The sequence below is a fragment of the Dendronephthya gigantea genome, unplaced genomic scaffold, assembly GCF_004324835.1.
Source record: "Dendronephthya gigantea isolate DGI-Jeju-01 unplaced genomic scaffold, DenGig_1.0 000022F, whole genome shotgun sequence".
NCBI classification, from domain to species: Eukaryota; Metazoa; Cnidaria; class Anthozoa; order Malacalcyonacea; family Nephtheidae; genus Dendronephthya; species Dendronephthya gigantea.
This window is the reverse complement of record NW_021163032.1, coordinates 817,960-838,988: the sequence shown is the minus strand read 5'-3', so window position 1 is coordinate 838,988 and position 21,029 is coordinate 817,960. Positions and strand designations below refer to the sequence as shown.

General features: G+C 36.0%; 8 protein-coding genes across 9 annotated transcripts; 3 read left to right on the top strand and 5 right to left on the bottom strand.

Moving 5' to 3' along the window:
* Window positions 1-742: 742 nt before the first annotated feature.
* On the bottom strand, window positions 743-3,149 carry LOC114522211 (AP-4 complex subunit sigma-1-like). The gene is made up of 5 exons (XM_028542844.1): window positions 2,939-3,149; window positions 2,669-2,755; window positions 1,585-1,653; window positions 1,472-1,483; window positions 743-1,222 (listed from the first exon to the last, which is right to left on the bottom strand). The coding sequence occupies exons 1-5, from the start codon at window positions 3,074-3,076 to the stop codon at window positions 1,100-1,102; spliced, it is 429 nt and encodes a 142-aa protein (XP_028398645.1). The 5' UTR covers window positions 3,077-3,149; the 3' UTR covers window positions 743-1,099.
* Window positions 3,150-3,221: 72 nt separating this feature from the next.
* On the top strand, window positions 3,222-10,815 carry LOC114522073 (NAD-dependent protein deacetylase sirtuin-2-like). 2 transcript variants are annotated; one of them, XM_028542692.1, is made up of 17 exons: window positions 3,222-3,311; window positions 3,429-3,546; window positions 3,800-3,927; window positions 4,002-4,086; window positions 6,047-6,085; window positions 6,472-6,561; window positions 6,679-6,828; window positions 7,084-7,232; window positions 7,307-7,363; window positions 7,592-7,660; window positions 7,732-7,855; window positions 7,984-8,046; window positions 8,130-8,185; window positions 9,350-9,484; window positions 9,581-9,642; window positions 9,984-10,050; window positions 10,214-10,815. In XM_028542692.1, the coding sequence occupies exons 1-17, from the start codon at window positions 3,225-3,227 to the stop codon at window positions 10,463-10,465; spliced, it is 1,731 nt and encodes a 576-aa protein (XP_028398493.1). In that variant the 5' UTR covers window positions 3,222-3,224; the 3' UTR covers window positions 10,466-10,815. The 2 variants fall into 2 exon arrangements, with proteins under 2 accessions (XP_028398493.1, XP_028398492.1); XM_028542691.1 differs by having other exon boundaries at window positions 6,469-6,561.
* On the bottom strand, window positions 4,167-5,885 carry LOC114522078. Its single transcript, XM_028542696.1, has 4 exons — window positions 5,776-5,885; window positions 5,342-5,426; window positions 4,725-5,024; window positions 4,167-4,636 (listed from the first exon to the last, which is right to left on the bottom strand). The coding sequence occupies exons 2-4, from the start codon at window positions 5,408-5,410 to the stop codon at window positions 4,511-4,513; spliced, it is 495 nt and encodes a 164-aa protein (XP_028398497.1). The 5' UTR covers window positions 5,411-5,426; window positions 5,776-5,885; the 3' UTR covers window positions 4,167-4,510.
* Window positions 10,816-10,916: 101 nt separating the features above from the next.
* LOC114522077 (probable calcium-binding protein CML16) lies at window positions 10,917-12,272 on the bottom strand. Its single transcript, XM_028542695.1, has 2 exons — window positions 11,875-12,272; window positions 10,917-11,346 (listed from the first exon to the last, which is right to left on the bottom strand). Exons 1-2 carry the CDS (start codon window positions 12,153-12,155, stop codon window positions 11,127-11,129), a joined length of 501 nt encoding a protein of 166 aa, XP_028398496.1. The 5' UTR covers window positions 12,156-12,272; the 3' UTR covers window positions 10,917-11,126.
* A 378-nt stretch (window positions 12,273-12,650) lies between these two features.
* On the top strand, window positions 12,651-15,309 carry LOC114522075 (axin interactor, dorsalization-associated protein-like). The gene is made up of 10 exons (XM_028542694.1): window positions 12,651-12,969; window positions 13,441-13,504; window positions 13,677-13,730; window positions 13,813-13,864; window positions 13,939-14,005; window positions 14,109-14,173; window positions 14,260-14,388; window positions 14,496-14,618; window positions 14,715-14,832; window positions 14,957-15,309. Exons 1-10 carry the CDS (start codon window positions 12,857-12,859, stop codon window positions 15,057-15,059), a joined length of 888 nt encoding a protein of 295 aa, XP_028398495.1. The 5' UTR covers window positions 12,651-12,856; the 3' UTR covers window positions 15,060-15,309.
* LOC114522074 (carbohydrate sulfotransferase 5-like) lies at window positions 15,222-16,478 on the bottom strand. The gene has a single exon (XM_028542693.1). It carries the CDS (start codon window positions 16,461-16,463, stop codon window positions 15,234-15,236), a length of 1,230 nt encoding a protein of 409 aa, XP_028398494.1. The 5' UTR covers window positions 16,464-16,478; the 3' UTR covers window positions 15,222-15,233.
* A 245-nt stretch (window positions 16,479-16,723) lies between these two features.
* Window positions 16,724-17,684, top strand: LOC114522079. The gene is made up of 3 exons (XM_028542697.1): window positions 16,724-16,980; window positions 17,125-17,206; window positions 17,355-17,684. Exons 1-3 carry the CDS (start codon window positions 16,922-16,924, stop codon window positions 17,628-17,630), a joined length of 417 nt encoding a protein of 138 aa, XP_028398498.1. The 5' UTR covers window positions 16,724-16,921; the 3' UTR covers window positions 17,631-17,684.
* A 216-nt stretch (window positions 17,685-17,900) lies between these two features.
* LOC114522080 (serine/threonine-protein kinase VRK1-like) lies at window positions 17,901-20,745 on the bottom strand. Its single transcript, XM_028542699.1, has 9 exons — window positions 20,452-20,745; window positions 20,238-20,293; window positions 20,086-20,155; window positions 19,765-19,961; window positions 19,574-19,660; window positions 19,256-19,509; window positions 19,079-19,146; window positions 18,814-19,013; window positions 17,901-18,647 (listed from the first exon to the last, which is right to left on the bottom strand). The coding sequence occupies exons 1-9, from the start codon at window positions 20,651-20,653 to the stop codon at window positions 18,246-18,248; spliced, it is 1,536 nt and encodes a 511-aa protein (XP_028398500.1). The 5' UTR covers window positions 20,654-20,745; the 3' UTR covers window positions 17,901-18,245.
* Between the last annotated feature and the right edge of the window lie 284 nt (window positions 20,746-21,029).

Genomic DNA, 21,029 nt, shown 5'->3' with positions numbered 1-21,029 from the left:
ATGGGAATCAAGTTTTAATCAAGTTAACTCGCGTCTGTGACCAACTGCGAGCGGTTTTATAAAAGCCCCTGCAAACTCGAGACATTCGCAAGTGGTTGCACGCGAGTCAGTAACGAATATACTGCTCTCCTCTGGGATTGCGCATCACACCGCGTGATACCCACTGTGTGGTGATTAGTTGACAGCCTGACAAATGCGCGTCTTATCAGCATAGGGCGCGCGCATTAATTAACCCAGCGCGGCATCAAACAATTCGCGTCGAACATGTTCTCTGAAGGGGGTAATCTAAATGCTAATATTAAGACGCGATGTGGAACTGTTAAATAAACTTTGTCTCCGTTTGCGGTTGGGATTTTGAAAATTGAATAATCGTTTAAGACATTAATCGCTCTTTAAAAGAACATCGAACAAATGTGATTAGTTTTGCTTATGCAATTAGCGATAAATATGTATCTGTGCAGCGATGTTTATTCTGCTGTTAACTTTTAGAACAACAAAGAGCTTTCCTTTAATTAAAGCCAAATTTAGGCTAATTTTTAGGGCTAATATATTCACCAGACGTTTTAAGATGTTTCATTGTAAAGTTTAACAAAAATAGAGGAGCATGTTGCTATTAAAAACTCTTCCGTTTGAAAAAAAACGTAAATTTTTGAAATAAAGATAGTTAGATAGATCGATTGATAGTCGAGATGATAAATATTGTGATAGACAGATTGAGACAGATGGAGAGCTGTAAGGTCGAGAACTTTTATTTAACACATGGTAATTATATTAAAAGCTATACGTGGGAAATTAGTACATCAATAAATCTGATCTATCTAGGTCGCAGGAGCAGTTCACAGGCATACTTTCCCACCAAATTCTATTTACATTTTTTGCTTACACATGAAATGACGATGACACTAAAGATAGACGCGCAAGCTGCGGATTCAAGCGCGGACTTATATGTTTTCATCGTTGACAGAGCCAATGTAGGGGAGCTAGGATAAGGAAGTTGAGGTACTACAGATAACAAGACCACAGATCATTTTGCCGGCTGTATGGAAATCGAATTCGCCTCAAAAGCGCAGCACGTGTGTCCGGCTTATTCTTGTGTTATTCAGGTTTTTCCATCGATGACTCGCATCATGGCCAGGACATTTTTCCTTCTTGATTCAACAACATCACCGTTCACTATCATTTCGTCCAGGATCATGTGAACTTTATCAATATGACACATTATCTGAGAGGTCAGGTTGTTAAGGAAATAACTTGAAACGTAGTGAAAAGAAAATGAGTTCAAAGTATAAATTTATTCACTCCAGTTTTGCTGTAGAGATAAAGCTGGTCTCGATTAAGGTAACTACACTCAGAGGAGCAAAAACGTGCTAAAACGTTTCCTTAATTCTTTCAAAATTTGGAGTTCTTCCGTTGCTTCAGTCCAGGACAAAACATTAAGAATCTTTTGTAAAACTGTGGCTATAAAGGATACATGCATTTCAGTCTAAAAAAGAACAAACGAAATAGCAAATTTCTTTTAGAATTCACCCGCTAATCAATATGATAAACTCAATATATCTACAACAACATCAACTTGGTACTTACAACATTTTTAAAATAACTATTAAGGGTTTCTACGATGTTTTGGATAAACTCTGAGACAGCAAGTTCGTTCTGAAATCGGTAGAAAACAGTCAAAACACTATATTTAGATCATAGATACTCCTTTAAAATTTATACTTCTGGTTCAATTTATCCCTTATTTATAAATGGATAGTATCTATTTTTAGTTTTGGCTGCTTTAAGCGTTTCCCAAAACGTGTGCGTACGCACGAAAAAGTTTCAAACACTTTAAACTTTACACCGCTTCTAAAAAAGTAAAAACCTCGACAAATCTACACAGAAAATGATACTTAAAACTAAACACTATCGTTTTATTGTATTAGCTTGTAAATGAGTGAAATTTATAACGATTTTAACACCTCCATGAGTACACGCACGTATGGAAATCCTTTCGTGCAGTTTAGCCTCAGTAAGCAGTCAGGTATTCACGCGAGCGTATTAAGACTGTAGGCCCCGTTAGGGGGACAATCCGTAATCCTCTGTATAAATACCAAAAAACATCCCGTATCTTATTTTCGAAAACTAAATCTTCAAAATAGTTCGAAAACTAATCTTAAAAGTTTAAAATTAGTTCGAAAACTAATCCTCAAAATAGGATGAAACAGAGATACGATCTATTTTTCACAATGAATGAGGCTTTGGGCTAAATACCAATTTTTTTCGAAAGTAACGATAGTGTGGGTTGTCTTTTCTGAACACTCTTGGGTCGTTCTTACGGTAAATGAACTCTTCCAGGGCTAGAAAAGATCTTAGTCAATGTTGTTCTTGATTTGTTTACGTGTTTCGTGATTTGTAAACGCGATCTCATAATTCTTATTCATTTATTCATTCAGAATTAAAAGCGACCTAGTGTCACATATATCTGCCTTATTTTTCTAAATCTTGCTTATCTCTCCTGAAGGTTATCTTAAAGTTTAATCTTAATTCACAATACCATACAAAATACCAAAAATAATCCATAATCCGCAAACTCCTACAACAGGACCTCATTAGCACAAGCACTTAGAGCGACATCATGTCCAGGCACTTAACATCCACAAGAATTAACGTTAAAAGTACACTTCACCTCGTCCATATCCACTCCAGCAACAAAATACAACGAGGCATATCGTCTATAGACAATTTTATGATCTTTGTATTCCATAAAAGTACACTAAAAAGTTGAGATATTTGAAATTACAAAAAAAGGTAGAAGTCTTTTTTACTTTCCTCCTCCTGGTTTTAACCAATTTATGACAAAAAAACGGTCATCTAACTATCAAGTATCAAGGCCAGGATTTTCTCCGCGTGGAGCGTTAGCAAACATTTGCCGCATATTATAACAAAAGAGTTCAACCTGGTCTGCCCGACGCTGCAGACATTTTCGACCGATTTCTGCTTCGGTTAAAACTCTTTCCTCTCTTTCAAGATCTACATAATACTTCGAAAAGCGCGTTCTACCTTCTTTGGTTAAAATTAAGATATATCGAAACATTTTACGTGCAATTTTCGGTGTTTTTAATCTGTTAATATTTTTCTCTTTTATCCATATTCGGCCGCCATGTTTGAAGCCGCCGCCCGCGATCAGGCGGAAAATTTCTTCGGCTTTTTCATGTAATCCAAACTATTGGTTTCCAGTCAATATGGCTGTTCGAATTTCACGTTTTTCTGGCCTTTTGACTATTCTCCGTCAAAACAACTCGGCATTTCATTGTTTAAAAGCGTACAAAGTAAGTTATGTTCATTTAGTGTTGATCTTTTATTTCACTGTACCATTTTTGTGTTCCTGTTTGAATGCTTTTGTGGTTAAAGATTAAATCATAATTCATAAATCTCTTTTTTAACAGCCAAGTTTGAAACCGCGTGCAGTGTTTGTATGTGTTGGAAGTTGCAGTACTTACGAAGTAAAACCAGAAAGATTGGAGGAAATAGCGAGATCACCAAGTGGATGGGTACCCCCACAGAGTATGTAGGAATACAGTTAGTTATTTCAAAGTCACAATAGTCAAACACCCTCTATTGAAGTCTGAACTCTGAAGATGTTTGTTAATCAGTAATCCCATCTCCTTATCCCAGAACCTGGATCAAAACCTCTTGTTTACTGAACCTTGTCCAAAAGAATGCAGTGTTTTTGCTTAAGAAGTCATGAAAAGCTATAGGTCACTAATCTAGCAATATTTAATTTCTATTTTTCCATTACCATTATTATTTGTCACAGATCCACCTCCATCCTTGCCGTTTCAAATCAGAAGATCAAAAACAAACAACTTGCCAGTTTATGTTGATAAAAAACGTGGAGGAAGTCTAGTGCTAACGGTCATCAGAAACATCAAGGGTGATTTAAATGTGGGTATTATTTTACTCCCTATGTTATCACACAACATTGTAAATAATTTTAAATAGGTTTTTCTGGTTTCCAGGAACTTGTTAAAATGTTAAAGAAAATGTTAGGAGAAGATGTTCATTTTCAAATCAATGAAATAACAAGTCAAGTGAAGATAAAAGGTTATCACAAAGATGCTGTAGTAAGATTTTTAAAAGAACATGGATTTTAGCATTCAGTCTAACAAATAAGGACAAAGATATATATCAGATTATTTATTAAAAACAAAGGTCACATAACCTAATCATGCAAGCAGGCATGGGCTTCACACACAGCAAATATGTAGATGAAATATACAACTTAAATTACACATTGTTTACCACTAGATATTTCAGTTTAGATTACCTTCTTACTAGTATTTGACATCAGTTCCTTGTCAATATACATACACAAATAATACAAAAGTACAATTGAAACAGAAACAACACTGAAACAACATTGTTACAGTACTTATATTTACATCCAGAGTGAAATAGAATTGTATACTGGTCAGTTAAACATAAGAATGTACAACAAACAAAGATGATTGGATGGTTAGTTGTGCGCTTAAGCGTAAGATGTGCCGGTGCGTTTCGGTTTCCAACTGACTTCTTCGACACGGATTTGCCTGACGCGCTTGTAATAGATGAAGCTGTCGATGAAAAATAATATGACCAAAACGAAGCCAAGAATCTGAAATGAATATAATAGATTAATACTGATAAGCGAGTGTCAAATATGACATCAGGAAATAATCATTAAAGGTTCCTATTTCACTGACCACACAGAGAATAAGGAATCCATCAGCAATATCATAAGCCCACTGAGCCAGGAGTGCTGAGCCAAAGAAAAACAGAAATAGGAAGGACAGGGAATAGCTAAGCATGAACACAAACAAGGAGTATTCTCTTTGCCATTTTCCGTACACCTTGCTTGCACACACACCAACACCATGAACCACCAGGATGATCAGCAACGAGGTCCAGCATAAACCAGCCACAATTATGTAGAAACCATAACGTGAAAACAGGCTCCAGTCATCAAAGTTGAGAATCAGAATGAATGCCAAAAGGGACACAATCTATAGAAAGATGCATGGAATTAAGATAAACCTTTATAACTATTTTCTTGATCAGACCACAGGCAAATAGAAGTCACTGTCAAAGACCAATTTTTTAACTGTCAGAGATGTGAAAATATCAGTTAAATTGTATATTTTATGAGATCCTAATCCTATGTGGTTATACACAATGTACAAATGTACAAGTACCAAAAAGTGAACCAAGGAATAGGGTAATGATTTTCTGCATGAGGCAATCTCTGTTAATAGATTATATTGATTGAAATGCACTATGAATAGTGTTTATAACTTTATATTATGGCGCACAAGAAACTTACAAATTCTAAGATCTTTATAAGACCTTCCAAGCTGATGAAATACTCTAGCCAACGCGTTGAGCCAGCCATACGGACGTCAAATTCCCTTTGAACCGATAAGAAATATAAGTAAAATAACTAATATTATATTATGTTATAGGCAAAAGATGATGCCATACATTGAAATCGTACTATATAACCTTAATACAGGAAAAAACATTAATTCACTAAATCCTATCGCATAATACAACAATTAGAACTTTATTTTACAATCTATACTTCGTCAATAAACATGGATTGAAACATTGTAAAACAACGTTATCGAATGTAAACACATTCCATTCTCGAGTCAATATGTAACAATTTTCTAACAAGTTTTTCTGCATGTTCAAGCCCAGAGATGTCAATTCAAGGCAACAAAAAGCACAAAATGATAAAAAATAAGTCGTACTTACGTCTACAACCCCACTTTTTCGGCCGAATTTAAAGTTATTCACGAAAAACCAAAACAATTTTCAGATACAAACTTTTTGGAGAATCTCACGATCGGAATGTTCTAATCGCCTCGCTTCAGTGCTTCGCCTGAGAACACGCCTGCTTTGAGGGTGTGCGATTGCGGCTAAGCGGGTCCGGCGGGCTACATGTAAAAACGAAACTATATCAATTTATGTCATTATTTTGACGTATTGTTTCTGTGTTTATAAATTATGGTTTAATTTTCTTTAGAACTTCTTTTTATCAGGATGTCTTCTCATGAGGAGAAGGGTAAGTAGACATATGAAAATTTGAAATAAATAGCATCAATGGTGCAGTGAAATATACTGTATGTGTGGTTGACAAGTTGTGTTTTATACAAGTAATTAAAATTTTTGAAATTGCACACATATTGGTGGATTTCATTATTAAGCATTTTTACTGAAATGTTTCAACAATTGTGAAGTAAGTGGACAAGTGAGAAGGAATTGCACTGGATGCAAAGCTAGAGCATAAGTAGTGAAAAACTAACCAACTTTGATTAGCTGGGTCTCTCTTCATTACATGTTGGCCAGTGGCCACCACCCGCACGAAATCCAAGAATATGCATTATATATGTTGTATGAATACTAATTATGAAAACTAAACAAAATACTGTTTAAAATGTATTCCAGAAGCAGAGGCAAAGGGCACAGGGGAGAACAGCTCAGATGCGACCAGTAATGCTAAGGGTGCTGAAGGTGCAGAGGGAGATAGTTCAAGTGGTGGTAAATATCCCCCTTCTTGCTACTTTCTTCTTACATCCCTCTTCTTACATCCCTCTTCTTACATCCTTCTTCTCTTCTAATATAGATTCAGTACATTTAATCCTGCTTGCTTTATAGATCCTGATCTACCAAGCTTCCTTCAAACTCTCTTTGCAAGATTGGGAATAAGCAAACCTGGTGAACAACAACAGAAGGAGCCTGAACACGAGCAAGTTCTTGATGAAGTTACATTTGAAGGAATTGCAAAATACATTCAGACGGGAAAATGTATGATCATAGAACGATGCGAAATACACTATATATATATTAATTTAGGCTGCTCTGTGAAAATGAAAATCGCAACGGAAATTGAAAGCGAAAACATACCTCTAAGTTGTCATCCCTTATTCGATGCAGTCTAGCATCACTCCAAAGACGTTTGACGATTCTATGCAAATTAGAATGGTCAATATGGGGTGCAATTATTGTGACCACCTTCAAATGCAAACTTTATATGGTATTCATCAATTTAAAACATTTCAGGTCAAAATATAGTAACAATGGCAGGTGCTGGGATTTCAACTTCAGCTGGTATTCCAGATTTTCGAAGTCCAGGAAGTGGACTCTATGATAACCTACAGCAATATAATCTTCCGTATCCTGAAGCAATTTTTGATATTAGTTTCTTCAGAGTAAGTGCTTGAAGTAATACTAGTTTGTAATGATCAGTCTCTATTAATGACAACTGACGGATTGTTTTTTTTAGTCAAATCCTGAACCTTTTTTTAAACTGGCCAAGGAATTGTACCCTGGAAATTTTAAGGTTATTAAAATTTTTAGTATGCATTTCATTAGAAATTTTATTTCATGTAAAAAGGCAGTCAGGCAGATACATTAATGCTAAAGCCTGGTATATATCTAGGTGTCTGTTATCAACTGGCATTTGGCATTGACTGTCTAGTTTAGTGATGTTTTGGTGTATTGCCAGTAATAGGTTATTTATAATATATAACCTTACTTAATTATCATGTATATATTTTTATATCATTAGCCAACAACATGTCATTATTTTCTCCATTTACTTAATGAAAAAGGATTGCTCCTTCGCCATTATACTCAGGTAAGACGGAAGCAATTTGCATTCAACAAATTCCAAAACCTTTCAAAAGTGAATTGCCTGGATCATTTTAGAACATCGATACTTTGGAACGGATTGCTGGTGTTCCTGGGGAGAAACTTGTAGAAGCTCATGGTACATTTCACACAGCGCACTGCTCACAATGTCGCAAAGAGTACACGCAGGAATGGATAAAAGGTTAGTTGGTTTGTAATCTTATTAACGAAAAACTATCTGCAAAACATTAGGAGAAATATTGGGCAAGCACTCAAGACACTATTCAAGACACTATGGTCATTGCTTGTATTCATTGGTGTAATTTTTAGATCAAATTTTTGCTGACAATATTCCAACATGTGAAGGTGATTGTGAAGGTGTTGTTAAACCAGGTGTGGAAAAGTATTTCATGCATCAATAACAAGCCACAATAAAAGGAATATATCAAGAATTGCCATTTAATTTAATTTTTTAGATATTGTATTTTTTGGTGAAAGCTTGCCTGATCGTTTTTCACGACTTCTTTCACAGGTTGGTCATTTTTCTCGAAACAGTATTGTCCTCCTAAGTTACAATTTCTTAATTCCCTTTCATACCATATTATACCAACCCATATTATACCAAACCATATTATACCAACCCATATTATACCAAACCATATTATACCAAACCATATTATACCAACCCATATTATACCAAACCATATTATACCAACCCATATTATACCAAACCATATTATACCAAACCATATTATACCAACCCATATTATACCAACCCATATTATACCAAACCATATTATACCAAACCATATTATACCAAACCATATTATACCAACCCATATTATACCAAACCATATTATACCAAACCATATTATACCAAACCATATTATACCAAACCATATTATACCAACCCATATTATACCAACCCATATTATACCAACCCATATTATACCAAACCATATTATACCAACCCATATTATACCAACCCATATTATACCAAACCATATTATACCAAACCATATTATACCAACCCATATTATACCAACCCATATTATACCAAACCATATTATACCAACCCATATTATACCAACCCATATTATACCAAACCATATTATACCAAACCATATTATACCAAACCATATTATACCAAACCATATTATACTACTGTTCACCATATCATATCATGTTATGCATATGTATTTGTATTTATAAATTTTAGCATAGTTGGATGAATAGCCATGTAATGTGGAGATGCCTTAATAAACCATTATTATTATTATTATTATTATTATTATTATTATTATTATTATTATTATTATTATTATTATTATTATTATTATTATTATTATTATTATTATTATTATTATTATTATTATTATTATTATTATTATAATTATTATTATTATTATTATTATTATGCCATATCTTACCATACCACACCATATCATATACCAGTATGTCACTATGATACCATATACTGTACAAAAATGATACCATATACCAGCCCACCATGCCATACCATACCATACCAATACCATGCCATACCATACCATGCAATATTACAACAGCATATACCATACCACACCAGACCATGACATGCTACTTCATATTTGGTACCAATATACCATACTATACCACACTATGCATACAACACCATATCGAACTAAAACTATACCATACCACACCTCATCTCCAGGATATGCCAAAATGCGATCTGTTAATCATAATGGGAACCTCGCTTAGTGTTCAACCGTTTGCTTCACTCGTTGATCACGTCACGGAGACCACACCACGTCTGCTGATAAATCGGGATAAATGCGGACAAAGAGGGGTAAGATTTTATTACAAAGCAGGATTCCACTGGGTAATATAAAATACCACAAAATTGCTAACAGTTTTATTCAACTTTTTGTCTATTATTATTAAGGGGGACTTTTCTTTTATGTTTGGTGGTGGAGGATTGCAATTCGATCATCCAAAAAACTACAGGTAAAAAAATTGCAGATTTATTCCAGGTTGTTTGCGCTTCAGGCAAGCGACTGTGGGCGAGCAATAGTTTCTATTAGGCCTGTTCATAGTTCGAATGATTGCGAAATAGAACGATAAAGAAAGTTTTTTATTCAAAAAATGAAATGAAAAAAAGTGAATCAGAATAAAAAAATGTTTTCGCTTTCAATTTTCGCTGCGATTTTCGTCTTTTGATTGATGTGAACGAGGGAGTATCCAGCTTTCGTACAACTAGCCCCAGTGACGTATCCATTAGATTGGACAGACACAGGTAAAACCATTAACAAACGATGAGTAATAGTAATTTCTTTTTGAAATTACAGAGATGTGGCATGGTTGGGATCTTGTGATGATGGCTGTCTTGCGTTGGCAGAATTACTTGGATGGAAGGTAAGGTTTTCTCATAGATATAGATCTCGTTTTGTTTTCCTTTCGTTTTTCGCTTGTTTTGTAGCTTCGCTGCTTCTTTATATAGTTTAAAACTCTGCCACAGCGGTTTCTATGATGTGCGAGGATATTTTCTGCAAATTTGAACGCTTCTTTTTCATAACAGGAGGAGCTTGTGAAACTGGTTAAAAATGAACACGAAAAAATTGACAAGATGGCAGGCAAAGAAGACAAAGAAGGGAAATGTGATGAAGCCAAAGCATTGGGCGTTAAAGACGAGGTGAAAACGCAAGGTGAATGCGCAGATAGCCAGGAAGTTGACGAGAAACGATGTGAGGAACAGACTAAGGTTAGTGACACGGTGAACGTGGAGAAAAATGATGTTGAGGATGGTAGTAAGTCAGAACCAAGCACATGAGTATATCTGTTTTAAATTATTTTAAACCAGATCCATCTTTGCTGAAATATAGTAGTCTTTCAATACCTAAATTGTTAAGCCTGGTTTTCTGACAGCATATATAGTAATTTATCGGTGATGTCTATTGTCGGTTGCGTGTATTGATACATAAAATGCTTGTCTATCCAAAGAATTATCTACTTCATTGATCACCGACAGTAGATCGTAGAACATCGCCGAAGAATTACGACATATGAAAACCAGGATTAAATATTTGAAATATAATCTGCCACGCAAATCACCGCATACGGGGAAAGGTTGCGCAATAACTTGTAACCTACTCGACTTATCCAATATAAGTACACCGAAATTATCATCTGTTTTTAGCAGTTTTAAACAGGAATCCTAACAGGAACTTTAGATAATATAGCGGGAAATATATTCCGTAATTACGCCAGAAACAGTCGACAGAAATCTTTATACTGTTTATTAATGAAAACATTCTCATAAATTAGGTGCAGTCTATGGTTATTCCTACCGCACAGTACATAGGCAATTGCACTGCACATGAATTTAGTTTGGTAACTATTATTAGGGAATTACTTAAATAATAATAATACGATTGATGAGTCGGGCAATAATCAGCGTGAATTTGTTAAAATTAGTTAGAAAATGTTAGAGTTCACTCGTCGTTTGGCAACCAATTTAACCATTGCAGAAATTCTGGGAATGATATAACGCCATTTCCGTCTTTATCAAGCGATTTCTTTGCCTCGTCAATCTTATCTCTTGGACAATTGATTGCAATCATTAACTGTCTGAATTCATTCTCGTCAATTGACCCGCTGCCATCGGCGTCAAATTTTTTAAACATTTCAACAGCCTTTTTCAGTCGATAAAATCTGGAAACAAAAGATTACAAATAAGTTTGCTATTCAGCCGTGCTTTGAATCGTCGAATGCACTTAGACAATAGATAATGAAATGATAATAATGGATATAATAAGACCAATCATATTATCATAATACTATCCATGTATATATCATCATTGTATACATTCTGCAGTATACCTTCAGCAAGCCTATATAAATTTTATTAATTTAACCAACGACAACGTAATTCGTCGGCACAAATGATTCTTACTGTAATGGGGAACGGGAGTCGCCCGGAATCCCAACTGTCACAACAGGTTGCAGTTAATTTAAATTTGAATATGATCTTTTATAAACCCTGCATATTTTAAATATGTTGACATTCTAGAGGAATGATAACACGTATCTCAATTAGAAAGATTTCGGAATAAATATTGCATTGTAAAGAATTACGTCAAAGCTATTGACAACTGCGGCTTCTGGCGACTATGAAGAAAGTTTGATTGATAAATAGATCAAACATTGTAATTAAACTCAAAGTAATGAATCATCAATCACCTGCATTTATCGTTGGCATTCTGAAACTTCTCGCCGCTTGTAAGCCACTGATGCAATTCTTCAAAACTTACTGTCTGGTTGCCATCTTTATCCAACATCATGCTGTAGGCTTCAGCCTGGTCCTTTGTCATACCTAAATCACCTTGAAATAGCCCCCGAAGTTCGGTTTGATTAAGCACTCCACTCTTGTCCTTATCGTATTTCATAAATAGACTACGAAGAACAACTTTTGGGACGTTTTTGTCAAAATAACTGGTTGCACCCATCATTGGCGTAGCCATGTTTGCGATAGAAAATATATACAATGAAAGCTGTGAGAGGAATTTCACTTGCGAATTATTCGCTGCAATCGCGTTGTCCAACACAAGCGGAAGTTTGGCTTGGTAGGTGGGTGTTGTTGTCGGTGGTTTACATGCATGAGTATGATAATATATGTGTGAAGTGTCAAATATATCAAGTACCCAGCCATATTAAGAAGAAAACTTGTTGTTTGGGTCGTGTGAAGTAGAATCGTGTGAAGTAAAAAGAATATATTATGGAAAGATTAAGAGATGAAATATCGTAACTTTTCAAATCTCATCAATTTTTTGAAGAGCAATATAAACTGGGTATTATAACACCTTCGTTCCCTGCGAAATGAAAGATTGGAAGAAGAATTTGAAATGAATGAAATGTCGGTAAGGGTGATAAGAGAAAGATCGGCGATAAAAGTAAAAAAAGAAAAGCAAGGGGTTGGTTTAAAAAGCAACTGCAGAAATGTCTTAATAACAAAACGGGGGCGAAAACAAATGAGAAATATTGAAAATTTTAATGAATTGAAATTTGATATGGTTACCTTGGACACCGCAACGCACGTCGGAACATAGTTCGGAAGAAGATGTCACTCCCGACGAGTTTTATTAGTCAAGGATTGATCTTGAAATGTATTCCACTGTTGGTGTTTTAGTAAATATTCATCAAGACGAGCTTGTCTTGTTTGAAAATGACTAATGCGACGTTGGATTTTACGGTTAATAAATGGCGTGAAAATCTCGTTCGAGGAAAGGACTTTGATACGTGGGGTCAATTCGTAGAGGCCAGTGAGGAATATCATAGGTTAGTTGTGAAGATGTCTGCTGTTTTTTGCAATGTAATTTGCAAAATATTGTTTACTATTATGCAATATTACAACATTAAGGCGTGTTATAAATTTTAATTCTTGCACTTAAAGGATTTGCTATTAAATAGCATGTATCAATTTGCAAGTTTTTTAGCAAACAATTAACGTACGTCTCTCACGAATCAGAGAGATTGTTGCAAATTTGCAACTTTTTAGAGACCCCGTGTTGCAATAATTTATGAGAGTGCTGTCCTAATATTATTCACATTAAAAATTTATACATTTGTTACATGATTTATACTTATTTGGTACATTTTCATTAGGGCAATGTAGTCGAGTCAAAATACTATGGTGTAGCATTACAAATTAGATCCTTCGTGATAATCTAGATGTGATAATCTAGATGTGATAATCTAAATGAATATTTATTGCTTAACTTGCCCATCATGGGTTTTTTCTGTGTGTAGATTATCTCGACAACTTTCTAAGCAACTTGCACCAGAAGAAAAGTTACTCAATGTTGAACAAAAGGTCTAACATTTATATTATATACAATATGTAATTCCAGTAATTAGCAATGAGCTGAAATGTATACTCCTTTATATGCCAAACCTTTTTACTTGTCATTGGGAGAGTATTGTCAGACCCAGTAGGTTATTAATGCCTTTATATTTCTACTATTGATGCTATGATTATTTGGCAGGAAATAATTGCAAAGGTAGCTGCCTGTCTTCATTTAAGAAGCAGATTCCTGCAGGTATTCCTCCATAACAATTTTACAGTCCTGTAGTGTTTGTGTTATTCGAACACCACCATTATTGCTGCACGATTGCTTTTAGAATCTGCAAGATGAAGAAATCACCCTTGATGACATCAGACAACTCTGTCTGGGTAATTATTTATAAACAATGCAGTCGATGCAAGACTTTATTGCTAATATGTGCTTCAGCTTGTTTCATGATCAGTTTTAGAAAACATCTTGTCAGAAGAGAATGAAATATTCCCAATTAAAGTCGACCTTCCTGAGCCAGTGTGAGTTATATAAGTTAATATATAATTATCACATTCATGGCATATGGCCTTCTATACCTACATAAACATGCAGCATTGTCATTTTATTTATATGATCTGGCAGCTTTCAAACAAACAATAATTTAATTTTGGAAGAAGAAGTTCAAAAGGATCAAGAGAGCTCAAAAGGTGGCATTTGAAGCCTTACTTTTTTGCATTTTATTGCAGTTTGATTATAATTTCAGTATTAAAATGTAAACAAATACATTATCTAGATCTTGGTAAACTTCTACCCAGAATTCCATACAAGAAAGGTTATCACAGATTAACGATAAAAATAGTTAAAATTGGATTAAAAGATACTTCCGAATTTATTAATCCATTTATCACCGTTTCCGTGAAAGGTATTTTTTCATTCAATGTTTCACTAATTCCCTCAAAAACACACTCTTTTGACGTATATGGCGGCGCCAATCTTGTGCGTGTCTGATTTTGTTTAATTTCGTAAAAGGTCCGGATAATGTCGACATTACCGTTCCACAAAACACTCCAACGGCAAAAAGAAAAGAAGACCGAGATATTCATTTTGATAGCAACGTTGAACTGCAAACAGCAATAGAAGATTTACCAGAAGGTATGTGCTTTCAGTGTAGTTATTTTTCCTGGTAATGATCCTTCAACTACTCGCGATCAGAAAGTGAAAGTATTAAGTATGTCTTCTCTCACACAGGTTCAGCGATATTTTTTGAATTTTACCATTTTAAACCGAAGAAGAAACGAATCAGTACCAAATGCTGGACATTTATGGAGCTGGACGAGATACGAGCTGGTTCGGCATGTCTTGAATTGTAAGTAAAAAGTAAAGTACCTGAAATCTTCGACAAGATTGTATGCGGAGTCAGTGGACGGGCAAGAGCCAAGATTTATCAGAAACGGCCGGGCTTTATAGTGAAAATATTCTATTCCTTCCAGGTATAAAAAGCCTACAAATTTTGGACGAAAAAAATTCAGTCTACTCACAATAAAAGCACTGTATCTACACGTGTTTCTCGTTATCCACGACGATGTTGAATGAACTGCATTTTGCATTTTGCATTTTCCGCTGCTAAACAGGTAGAAATTCAACTTGGTAAACGTCTAAACGAAGTGCACTGTAGTGCACTCCAGACTCCAGTAGACATTACAAATCGTACACCCAAACCACACACAAATCTAATTGTAAATATGTTCTATCAGTACCTACGATAAACTAGTATTTAACAACTAAAAATTGCTTTAAAGTTTTTGTCGGTCTTGCTAGTAGGGATAAAGTCGTATTCCTTAAATATTTCTGGTTTTTAATTGTCTTATAACCAGCTTTCTTCATAACAAGTTTACAGTTATCTTCAACCGCACGAACTGTGTTCATTGCAATCGTACTTCTCCAAAGATTAGCTTGTTTTAACGCGTCTCTTCTTGTTGTTCTGAACGGTTCCGAGTTATCAACGGTTCCTGACCATCTCGTGTTCTCTAGAAGCCACGATTTGACGTGCTCTGTCATGTTCAAACCTGTTGCTTTGAAAACTTTCCTCACAGCCGAGAAGATGTTCGCAACCAGATCCTCGTAACGCAACAACATGTAATTTTTAGAAAATTCCGAAGACGTGTTTGTAGCAAACTTGAAATTGTCGTTCATACGATTGCAAAACTCTCGGATCTTTGCCAAAGTATCGGAGGACTTGGAAATCCAACCAAGACGTTGACGCGAGGCCACGATAGCGCGAGGATCGCGTATCAAGTGTATGATTTTGAAATTTCCTGAATTGCTGAATTGCTTGAAAATCTCTTCCAACATCATTCGGTCTGATAATATTTTAACCGCAACTTGTTTATGACGTCGACACACAGCGCTTGTCTTCATTGGTTCCAAACGGTTCGTACAAGCGCCCTGTTCTTCAATGTGTCGACTTGAAATCTTCGACTTGTCTTCACGCGGTTGGCATAAAGGTGGTGAGGACATAGCTTTGCTCGAATCCCTAAAAAGTGTCGAGGCAAACCCTGGATGGGAGATAAAATATAAGTACAACTCATGGTTGGTAAAGTTACATCGAAAGCAGTCCCGTAGTAGAGTCAATGAGTCGTGTTTTAGCTGTGAAGGTGTCTTAACTCGAAGTTTGTCGAGTATCGTGTACATGTACAACGGTTCGTAAATGTAAAACGCGTCTTGATGCTGGTTGAACACTTGACCGAGGAAAGAGGATCCCGAGCGTGCTGGTGCGTAAATTAAAACGTTCCGTCGCTGCGTTTCGTTACGCTTGGCTCCCAGATCGTGCAAAGACCATAGGCACGCGAACAGCAGGAACAAAAAGACCACTGGGATGACTACAACAAATCGTCTTTTACTGTCGGATTTCGTTCGCGCGAAAAATACATCTGAATTCGTCGCCATTTTGATCGAGGTGATCTGATGTCTTGCTTCCTCATTGCAAGAGCTTAGCATGATCTCAGTATGTTGTTTCTTTCCTACCGTAAATATTTACACAAATGTTTTTGTTTACATATCCACACTTGAAAGATTCGTATGACAAGTTGAAATTGAAAAGGCATCGTTGATTACGGAGGATCAAATTGTGGCAAAAAACACAGGCGGCTTGAATGATCTCGTGCCTACGCCAATGGCTATAATGATCAGTTCACGCCGAGTTTTCTTTGTTTTATTGCTGGTGCTTAGATATCTTTCGCACGCATGACGAGAACACAAGCGAAGCGTTTGACACCTAGTGGTTTCAACGCTTTCGTGCATCCAATTTTGAAAACTAAAATTTACTTCCAACCTCGAAGCGTGCGGCGATTGCTCGGAAACTAATTATGACGTCAAACGGTTCGAACATCTTAATTAAGCCATTTGTAGTGTTAATTGAAGACTAATTAGAAGAAGCGAGAGGTATTCATTTGAAGATGTTTGGTACAAGAGCGCAAGGAAAAGTGTACAATTTTGTCCATGCAGATGAAATTTGGTATGAAGATCTTACAAGTGCGATTCGTTCAACGTCTTGAAAACGTTGTACATTATGTCGAAATTTTAAGGCGTCTTTTATTATGTGCTTTTTGAAACTTTGCAATGAGAATATTTCTATAATTCTGGCTTTTTTGTAACGCAGGAAGGATCATGTTATACGTGAATTGCAGTCGCAAAAGAAATGGACCGAACAATGGGGATATTTGTTTGAAGAATATCAAAAGGTAGCACATTCTTCTTAATACATACGATCTGGAGAAAAGTTGATCTAATTTTTGCCATGCGCCAAGAACTTTGTGGTCCACATTGCAAAGCTAAAGATATGTGTGCAAATGTGCCAGAAACACGTTGTTTCGAATTTCTTCTTTATAGCTTCAAGAAAATTTGCTAAACATTGGCAGTGAACTTGAAGAGGAGTTGGAAATGAAACAAGCGCTTGAACTGGCACAAAATTTAGAGCAGAATTTGGAGTGCAGTGATCTGAAACTCGAGGAGGTTGAAGGCATCCCGCTTGTAGCCAGACAAGGTCTCGCGGATTGCACGGTCAGAAAAGATATATCGAGTCATATTGCAAGATTGCAAGAAAATGCCAAAGGAAAGAACGATATTTTAAAAATGTTACAATGGCCTCGCGAAGGTGTGATTTAAGTTCGTTTGAAGAAGGGTAGTGTTTTTGGAACATACTACAAGACGGAGATAATTTGGAGGTTTTTTGTATGTAAATACGTTTTTGGCGTTGTAACGTGTTAAATAAAAAGTAAGTGTATATTCCCGTAAGCCAAAATTTTGGGTTTTGTTTTTTTTTCTTTTCTGCGCAAAAAAACCGCGTTAAACTCGTTACTGCGAATAAAACAAATATATTCGTTTTATTGCGAATAAAACAAATAATGCTTTATTAGCAACCTATTTTTATAGTTGAAATAACAAATTTTAATGATTGTATAACAAGTCTTAACTATATTTTGTTTAGTGCTGATAAGAACAGAAAGTTAATTCTGGTTTACCATTAAGTCTAAACTTAGGCATGGCCAACCGACCACAACTAATGCAGGTTGTAGAAAAATATTCAAATGTAAATGATCTGACTGTTCATTTTTTGCGATATAGGAAATGTATTTAATTATTATTTATTATCAAATGTTATGTTCTGTTAGCTGGCAAAAAGGTCCTCAGGTAGACGTGAGTTAAGGTGGCTGTGTGAGGCTGGAGGAAGACCTTGTGATGCATCCTTAGAGAGAGAGAGAGCGACGTCCTAGTATCAGTCTATGGTGATGTGCCTCTGTCTACAAGCACAGGTTCCTCTGTTTTCTTCGGCCGACCACGCCCTCTTTTTGCTGCTGGTCTTTCCATCTTGGCTGGTTTCTCTTCTGCTGTCTTACCCTTTCTACCTTTAGCAACTGTTTTCTCAGAATTTGAAGATGATTCTTGACGATCGGGTGATTCTGTTGTTTCTAACTTGGATCTAGATGTTCTTCCAGGCACCTTAGAAACCTTTGGCTTCCTAGCAGCTGCAGCCCTTAAGGGCTTGACAGGGCTTGCCACTCTCTTATTTGATGAGCTTTTGGCAGGGCTGCTTGGTTCTTTTCTTGAAGACTTTGATGCAGGTTTGCGACTAATTGGTTGTCTGGTAGGTTTTAATGGTGATGCATTGCCTTCACTGTCTTCCTGAAATGAATAGAAGCACTTTCAGTCTGTCATACAGTTATGCATGGAGGCATTAGATGGCATTGTCCCACATAGCAGTGCTGAGGAGTGGTCAGGGAAAGATAGTCTTGTTAACCTATTTGCCGCAACCTATTCTATGCAAGTATTATTAATCTTATTTATGTACCATTTCATTTGACCAATCTTCAAATGCCTCATCATTTGAAGCACTTGAACAGTCGTCTGTTTTGAACTTTACTGTTTGGCCATCATCTGGGAATTTTCTTTTGCGAAGTCCATCTTGAAATATTTTTCTTAACTTGTTGTAATTGGGTGTTTCATCATACTCCAGTGTCGCAATTGATTTGAAATATTGTTCCAACTCATCTGAAAACAAATATCCTTTGAATTAGTTTCTGTGCCTCTTTCCAACTTGTATGTTTCGTCATTACCGATTATATTACCAGCTCGTTGATCTTTCAAGCATTTTCTCAAAGATTGTGGAATATTCTCCATTAATCTATAGAAGAAAATACAAATTTTCTGTTAGGTAACAACTGGCAGATAGTCCACAGTGATACATTTTGGTACAAAATGGCTAGCATACAAGACAAACTGCTGCAGTGTACCTTATTTTTGAATTCATGACATAATCTTTATCATTCAAATTGTCTTCCCATGGCAGTTTACTACACAACCACTGTAACATGACGTAGCCAAGGATTTCAAGGTCTGTTCTTCGAGAAGGAGCTACGCCCTTATGCGCATCTCGACTTGTGAATTCTATAGTCCCATCGTGCTTTCGCTTGGGGTCTTCTTTGTATTCTTTATGGACCCCGTCCGTATTGAAGCGATATGCTAGACCATAATCCAGTAGAAATACCTGTTGAATGAGATCAGTCATAAACCTGAAGGATGATATAGTACCTAACAATAATGGTCAGTACCTTTTTACTATATCCCATCATCAGGTTGGAGCCTTTGATGTCCGCATGGACGTAGCCTTGTGCATGAATGTATTCAAGGATATCAATCTACATATGAAAAGTCTAATGTAACTTAAAGTAATGTATAAACAAGTGTTGATGTCTCAGTTGATAGTGTTTCACCCTGTGTTGAGAAGAAACACATCACTTACAATGCGAATTGCTAGGGTGAAGGCAGTTTGGATGTGAAACCGCTTGCCATATTTTGCAAATATCTGATCAACATCATCGGCAAATCTCTCCATTATCATGAATCTATATTTTGAACCACCATTTTCATGTCCCCCTGAACCAATGTATGCTGGAATGCCCAGAAACTTCAGTTTGTGAGAAGATATCCATTTGTTAACTGAAAAATGGATTGATGGTATTTCATAAGAGGTTCCACATAGGGCAATTTATAATACTATAGCCTAGCTGGCTGGCTGCATGGTGAAGTTGATCAAATTCTCAACAAAGAAATTTGTGTATACTTGTTTCTTCCTTAGCAGCTCGCTGATAAAATGCAAGTTCTCCAAAAAGTGGTCCATTAGAATGTGGTTCCTGTGTGTGAAAAAACAATTCTGTGACTACCATTCAATGGTTTGGTAATCTTCACAATTAAACATTTGATTGCAAAACTTACAACTTTTGCAACATAAGTTGCTTTGTCATTGACAGCCTTGTCTGTATCAGGTGATGCTAAGCAACAGAAATTATTGTAAATATATTCAGAAATTATGTTGAGTGTGGTGGCAGTTACCATGCCAAACCCCCCCCCCCCATTATCTTTTATTCCTGTTTTTAAATTCCTATAGTGTATTCCAATAATTTCATATTTGAACGACAAAGTTCTCTACCATAATACAAGGCACCAAAGCCTCCCCAGCCAAAAAGATCGCCCAATCGCCATCGTTTCTTCAACAAATCGACCAGCACCTCCCCGGGTTTGAGGTCTGGCATCCCTTTTGGTTTTCGTGGCTTTTTGACTTTTTCTTTTGCAGTTTTAATTTCATTTGCCGGGGCTTTTCTTTTACCACGCTTTCCTGCAGCTGTACTCATCGTAAAAGGTAAAATTACGGCTCAACTTCGATAAAACTGCAGTTTATAGAACTATGATAACAGGAAAGAAAATTTTGTTTTGAATGTTTCGAAACAAATATTCCGTAAAACTTTTCGCGCCAAATGACCTACATGCCTGGAAATTTAAATATTTAAAATTAATTTATTCAAGTTTTTCTTTTAAATTCTGAACTTTGAAGTGACTTATTTCTCCTATTTTCATAATTTAATAGAAGCATAAGCGTAACGAGTGAACCATAAGGCGGCAGGAAATATGATGTTGCTTTCGTTTCGCAAATTACAGACCATTTTTGTTTTTAAAAAAGGTTCAAAGCGGAATTTTTACGTTTGCAAATCAGGCCGAAGCAGGCAAACG